This window comes from Galeopterus variegatus, unplaced genomic scaffold, assembly GCF_000696425.1.
Source record: "Galeopterus variegatus unplaced genomic scaffold, G_variegatus-3.0.2 Scaffold12699, whole genome shotgun sequence".
NCBI classification, from domain to species: Eukaryota; Metazoa; Chordata; class Mammalia; order Dermoptera; family Cynocephalidae; genus Galeopterus; species Galeopterus variegatus.
The window spans coordinates 31,546-38,479 of NW_007738810.1; the positions used below are offsets into that span (position 1 = coordinate 31,546).

At 54.2% G+C, this 6,934-nt stretch overlaps 1 protein-coding gene and 1 gene segment (V, D, J or C); one reads left to right on the top strand and one right to left on the bottom strand.

Moving 5' to 3' along the window:
- Positions 1–250: 250 nt before the first annotated feature.
- LOC103581266 overlaps positions 251–6,934 on the top strand; it is a gene marked incomplete at its 3' end in the record, with an annotated part of 9,144 nt that continues 2,460 nt past the window's right edge. Inside the window, 1 exon segment of the C gene segment in view lies at positions 251–435. Within this exon segment, the coding sequence occupies positions 251–435 (185 nt within the window).
- LOC103581264 (vegetative cell wall protein gp1-like) overlaps positions 4,512–6,934 on the bottom strand; it is a 3,977-nt gene continuing 1,554 nt past the window's right edge. The window contains exons 2-3 of the mRNA XM_008563148.1: positions 6,532–6,661; positions 4,512–4,612 (exon numbers count right to left, since the gene is read on the bottom strand). Coding sequence (XP_008561370.1) covers positions 4,512–4,612; positions 6,532–6,661 — 231 coding nt within the window. The remainder of the gene's footprint in view (positions 4,613–6,531; positions 6,662–6,934) is intronic.

Sequence of the window (6,934 nt, forward strand, 5' to 3'; positions counted from 1 at the left end):
AGGGACTGTGCTACTGGTACTTGGATCTCTGGGGCCAGGGCACCCTGGTCACCATCTCTTCAGGTGAGTCCTCCCTGCAGCACCCAGCCAGTCTTCTCTGCCCGGGCACCAGTCTGGGTCCCTTGGGTCTGCAGCCCGTCTGTGTCTGGCTCCAGAGGGCACACAGGCCACCGTCACTGGGGCCTCCCCCGTGGGCTGCCTGCCACAGCCCCACTGGCTCTTACCCCAGATCAGACTGGAGCCCCCGAGGATGGGCAAGAACCCTGGTGGGTTCCGGCCCCATCAGGCTGGTGGGGAAGCAGAAGTTGTGGGCAGAGCTGGGGCCTGGGCTGTTTGTGTGCTGGGGGCTGGGCACATGCACCAATGTGGCCACTACTACTACGGCTCCTTCGACAGCTGGGGACAGGGCACCTTGGTCACCATCTCCTCAGGTAAGTTTGTCCTTGCCTGCCTCCCTCTCAGCCCTGGGTCTGTGTGGCTGTGGGCCGGGACGTCAGCTGTCTCTGCTCCGTGCAGGGCAGCATGGCCTGGCCCTTCTCAGTGGCCCTGAGGGTGCAGGTTTATGTCTGGGAAGGAGCAGGGACTGTGTCCCTGTGTAATGCTTTTGGTACCTGGGGCCAGGGCATCCAGGTCACCGTCTCCTCAGGTAAGACGGCTTTCTTTCTGCCTCCTTGGTCAGGCCCAGCTCCTCTGTCCTGGAGCTGGGAAATAAAATTCCAAAGGTTTCTTGGTCTGTGTGGGGCCATCTCGGGCCCCGGTGGGCTCCTTCTGGGGACGTTTGGCTCTTTGCTTCTGCGGGGATAGGAGCTCTTTGCTCCTGGGATGAAGGCTGGGCAGAGACATGCTTTGTGTTTGAGGACATGATGACCTTAGGAAACAGGGCTTTCTGTCGTGGCCGGCTGGGCTCAGGGTGGCCAGGTGGGGGTCAGGTATTTGTACACCCCAAAATGGGACTTATAGCAATGTGAGTACTTCAGTTACTGGGGCCCAGGGACCCTGGTCACCATCTCCTCAGGTGAGTCCTCACAACCGCTCTCTCCTGCTTAATTGGAGGGTTTTTGCTGCATTTTGGGGAAAAATTATGGGGTCTGAGTCTCAGGCCTAGAAGGAATGGGGGAAGTCTGGGGACTTGGGAAGGGGTCCTTGAGGGGACTGCAGCTCACACAGATGAAGTGTTGAGGCTCCAGCTTCCCTCTCCTCCTGGCCTCTGCAGTTGAGGGATAGTGAGGGTCCCGGCCCCCCTTGATCTCTGGGGTCCCCTTGTCACCACCGCCTTGGTGACCCTCACCAGGCTCAATTTGAGATGGTCCTCAGACCACATCAGATACAAGTATTTGCCCAGTGCGCTGGCATAGTCGTCACAATGTGACAACCAGTTAGACTTCTGGGGCCAGGGGTCCCTGGTCACTGTCTCCTCAGGTGAGTCCTTGCCCCCTCCGCACTCAAACTGCACTTGGAGAGATTCGGGACATTAGGGTCTTGGTGTCACAGTCACCAGGGTCAGGAAAGGGAGCTGGGGAGAGGGTCCCCCCAGATGGGAAATGGAGATCCAACTTCCCTCTTCCCCAAGTTTGGCCACAGGTGATGGGGGTCAGGGGGCTTCTTTGGCTGGTCTGGGGGTGACCACTTTTTGCTTTATTTGAGCATTATCAGGGAATGTCGTGACTGTGGCATAATCAGGGCTTCTGTCTGGCTCTGAAGCACCTGCTCTCTGGGGCAGGCGCCCGTCTGGGGTGTGCTGGATTCCTGAGTGTGAATTAGGAACGTTCTGTTTACAGTCAGTCTTCCCAGACCTGCAGTGACCTGGCCTCTGAGGGTCCAGGACAGGATGTGCAGTGACTAGGGGACCTCTGGCCAGACAGGGAGTGGAGTGTGCAGAGAGCCTAGGTAGAGTGACCTGGATGGTCAGCTTCGGTGTGACACCCGGAGACGGTGCAGGTCTCTGGGTGGCTGGGAGCAGCCCCGGGCTGGACACCCAGGCTTTTTGTGAGGTGAGGATGGAGATTTCACCATTGTGATTACTACGGCTTGGACTTCTGGGGCCAAGGGGTCATGGTCACTGTCTCTTCAGGTAAGAATGGCCTCTCTTCAGGGTCTTCATTTTCTGCTCCTGCCTTTAGGGTTTTCTGAGCATCCCAAGCTGGTCACTTTCCCTAGGGGACCAGGGTGGGCTGGCCAGGAAGGGACAGGGACTGGGGTGCTTTGGGGATTTCAGATTTTCTGTGAATTTTCCAATGTATTTGCAAAACTGAAATAACATCGGGTACGTTCGATGGAGTAACTGAGCCCCTGGGGGCTTCGGGGCCACATTCAAGTGAGATGCTGGAAAAGACCAGGACCCCTGTAGCTTGAGGACAGTTTGGTCCATGGTGGGAGACACTTAGTTGCGGGAATCATAGTGTTGGTTGAGGAACGTGCCTGGACGGCGGTGTTTGTAGAACCACAGAGAGACTGCAGAGTGAGACGTTTTCTTTGGAATTATGAAGTGTCTTTTGTGCTAGGCTGTATTTTAAATTCTTTGTTAGTCAGAAAGAGAACTGTCTGTGTGAGTGAACCCAGGGAGGGGGACACATAGCCTTCATCTTGGTGAGAACGGGGGCTGGGGGACTTGTGCAAGGGGCTGCGGGTGGTGGCGGCAGCTGAGCTCTGCGAGGAAGCTTCTAAGAGAAAAGAAAGTATTCTTGCAGAAAATGGTGTGTTCATCTTAAATGATGTGTTCTTGCAGAGAATGGTGTGTTCATCTGAAAGGGCAAGGTCACTAAATATTAAAAGACAGGGCACCGTTGAAGCGGATCCTGAGAAAATGGCTCAGAAAATTGTGACTTGAAAACTTGAGAGATGTTCAAGTATATTAAATGTTTTAAATCCCAAAGTATTTAGAATTCTTATTACTTGATTAACAACCATGAGTCAGGCCTTTCTGGAGTGGATACTGACACAAGTTCAGCCAAGAAGCCATAATGCGGCACTGTTAGCCCCCGATTCAGGGCTGAGTTTTGTCGATAATAAATCAAGTTTATTTTTTAAATTCATTGAGTGATGCTGGGCATGGGTGGTTAGAGTCAAGATGGCCACGGAGCGGGGGTTCGGCCACCTGCAGCAGGTGGCAGGAAGCAGGTCACAGCGAGAGTCTATTTTAGGAAGCAAAGAAAACAGGATGGGCACATTTACAGCTTATGCTTATGAAGAGGTGGTTTTCAGATATTTTGCCGAGCCCCGCAGATCTGAAAGTGTTCCACCAGCAGAACAACACCTGGGTAATTTGCATTTCTAAAATAAGGCGAGGGTGCTGCAGAAACTGGAAAGGTTCCTTTTTTCACTATTTGAATTTGGTGTTCCATTCTTAGATTTTCAATGCCTAGTTTGTTCCACCTTAGCTTACCAACTTCTAAATTGAATTTATTTTCAGAGTAAAATGCTTAAGAAATTAAATGGTCTTAGAGATAGTTTATTAATGTATTCATAAAATTTTTTAAGTTACTTACTTTTATTCCTTCGTAGGATAATTGATCTCAGACCTTTTTTTAATACTCCAAAGCATTATCTTTACAATGTCTCTGTTCACAGTTTTTTAAGTTAGTCAATTTTCTCTTCGTGATTAAGGAGAAACACTTCAATATTGATAAAAATGCCTTCTTTTCAGTATTTTTCAAGACCACTTTTCAAGTATAGATTAAAAGTGAAACGTGTATAATTCTCCTGAGTTATTTTATTAAGACATTAGTTGGTGGCTTAAGATAGAACCCAGTCAGACAGTGCAGAAGAAAGCACCCTAGCGGCACGTTAGGTGGACAGTTTGTCTCCAGTCGGTGGCTCAGCTCCTCAGTCAAGGGAAGCCCGTGTGGGGTCTGGGCGCAGGTTGCCGCTGGGCCTGGAATTGGCTTTGGGCCTCCCGGGAGCACCCAGACCCGGGAATGTGTGGCCGTGGCTTCTGCCACCAGCCAGCTGGCTACCTATGCATCAGCCATTTTTGATGGACTTGGAGGAATTATTCCCTGTCAAAGATCCCACGGACTTTCCAGCGACCGGACTCCTAACGTGGTAAGCGAGGGCAGCCACGCTGCCAAGTGTGCTCTCTTAAACATTTGCATTTGATGTTTTCTTTCTACTTGAAGGGAAGTCAGTCTGTCATTATTGCTTGATGAGGAGAAAGAGGCTCATCTGTGCAAGTCCTTTGGGTAACCACAGTCTGGGTCACTCACGTTTAACTTCCCCTCAAAGATATTTCAAGAAAAAACTGGCATGATCTTTCCTATTGCCTATTAACCGTTGATTGTATGCTTCGTGATGCTTTAAAATACACAAGGGACCTCTCGCACTGTCTCTATTTAAGTTATAGATGCAGCTTTGAGTTTTAGATCGTTATCATGTACCTGAAACTAGCCTACGCCTTCCACGTAGCTTTATGGTAAACAGCAGAATTTTAAGTGACAAATTCTGATAAAATGGATTTCCTGGTTGTTTTCAATGATGATTTTTATCTAGAAGGAATTTAAAGTCAGGGGCTTATCTTAGACTCGGAAGGGAGGAATTCGAGCTAAGCGGGTGCTCCAGGGCAGTGGAGGCTGAGAGGGGAGAAGTCGGCTCTCGGAGCAGAGGCAACGTGGCTGGTCTAGAACAAAAGGAATGTGTCATTTTATCACCGGAAATCTCAAGATGTTTAATGAATTTAGAGTTGCCAGGAAATATTCTACCCAGATGGTGAAAGGGCTTTAGTGATTGGTACTACTTTGGAGCCAAAAGCCAGGTGGAGCTGGGGCACGAGGACCGGACACCTGGGGTGTCGAGTGTAGGACACAGAGGGGACGGAAGCCCATCCAGCTGTTCAGAAATCCTGCAGTGAGATGGGTTTAGCAGAGGCAAGGGGTCTGCCAGGATGACTCTTTCTGGCCACTACTATTCCATTGGGCTTTCAAAACCAGACTAGTCTGAGCAAAGCTGGGCTGAGTTGGGCTGGACTAGGCTGAGCTGTGCTGAGCTGAGCTGAGCTGGGCAGAGCTGAGCTGGGCTGGGCAGAGCTGGGCTAGGCTGGGCAGAGCTGGGCTGGGCAGAGCTGGGCTGAGCTGAACTGGGCTGGGCAGAGCTGAGCTGAGCTAGGCTGAGCAAAGCTGGGCCGAGCCAGGCTGAGCTGGGCTGAGGCAAGCTGAGCTGGGCTGAGGCAGGCTGAGCTGTGTTAGGCTTAGCTGAGCTGGGCAGAGCTGGGCTGAGCTGGGTTGGGCTGAGCTGAGCTGGGCTGAGCAGAGGTGAGCTGGGGTGAGCTGGGCTAAGCTGGGCTGAGCTAAGCTGGATTGAATTGGGCTGAGCTGATCTGGGCTGGGCTGAGCTGATCTTGGCTGTGCTGAGCTGACCTGAGCTGAGGTGGGCTGTGTTGTGCTGGGCTGTGCTGGGCTGAGCCGGGCTGGACTGTGCTGAGCTGACCTGAGCTGAGCAGGGCTCGTCTATGCTGGGCTGTGCTGGGCTGAGCTCTACCGGGCTGAGCTGGGCTGGGTTGAGTGGGGCTGGGTGAGCTGGGTGAGCTGATCTGAGCTGGGCTAAGCTGGGCTGAGCTGAGTTGGGATGAGCTGGGCTGAGCTGGGCTGAGCTGATCTGAGCTGGTCTGAGCTGGGCTGCGCTGTGCTGAGCAGAACTGTGCTGAGCTTGGCTGGGCTGAACTGGGCTGGGCTGAGCTGGGCTGGGCTGAGCTGGGCTGGGCTGAGCTGAGCTGGGTTGGGCTGAGTTGAGCTGGGCTGGGCTGAGCTGGGCTGGGCTGAGCTGAACTGGGCTGAGCTGGGCTGGGCTGAGCTGGACTGAGCTAAGCTGAGTTGATCTGAGCTGAGCTGGGTTGAGTTCGACTGGACTGAGCAGAGCTGGGATGAGCTGAGCTGAGCTGGACTGAGCTGAGCTGGGCTGAGCAGCACTGAGCTTAGCTGAGCTGAGCTGAGCTGGGCTGGGCGGAAAAGAGCTGAGCTGAGCTAGGCTGGGCTGGGCTGACCTGAACTGAGCTGGGATGAGCTGGGCTGGGCAGAGCTGGGCTGGGCTGGGTTGAGCTGAGCTAGGCTGGGTTGAGCTGAGCTAGGCTGGGCTGGACTGAGCTGAAATGAGCTGGGATGAGCTGATATGTGCTGAGCTGGGCTGAGCTGATCTGTGCTGAGCTGGGCTGAGCTGAGCTGAGCTAGACTGGGCTGGGCTGACCTGAACTGAGCAGGGCTGAGCTGTATTAGGCTGAGTTGGGCTGAGCTGAGCTGGGCTTGGTTGAGCTGGGCTGACCTGAAGTGGGCTGAGCTGAGCTGGGCTGGGCAGAGCAGGTCTGAGCTGTACTGGGCTGAGCTGGGCTGGGCTGGGATTAGCTAGGATAAGCTGACCTGGGCTGAGCTGGGCTGAGCTGAGCTGGGATGAGCTGAGCTGAGCAGAGCTGGGCTGGGCTGGGCTGAGCTGGGCTAAGCTGAGCTGAGCTGAGCTAGACTGGGCTGGGCTGAGCTGAACTGAGCAGGGCTGAGCTGTACTGGGCTGAGTTGGGCTGAGCTGAGCTGGGCTTGGTTGAGCTGGGCTGACCTGAAGTGGGCTGAGCTGAGCTGGGCTGGGCAGAGCAGGTCTGAGCTGTACTGGGCTGAGCTGGGCTGGGCTGGGCTGGGCTGAGCTGGGCTGAGCTGAGCTGGGATGAGCTGAGCTGAGCAGAGCTGGGCTGGGCTGGGCTGAGCTGGGCTAAGCTGAGCTGAGCTGAGCTAGACTGGGCTGGGCTGAGCTGAACTGAGCAGGGCTGAGCTGTACTGGGCTGAGTTGGGCTGAGCAGAGCTGGGCTGAGCTGAAGTGGGCTGAGCTGGGCTGGGCTGGGATTAGCTAGGATGAGCTGACCTGGGCTGAGCTGGGATGAGCAGAGCTGGGATGAGCTGAGCTGAGCAGAGCTGGGCTGGGCTGGGCTGAGCTGGGATGAGCTGAACTGGGCTGAGCTGAAGTG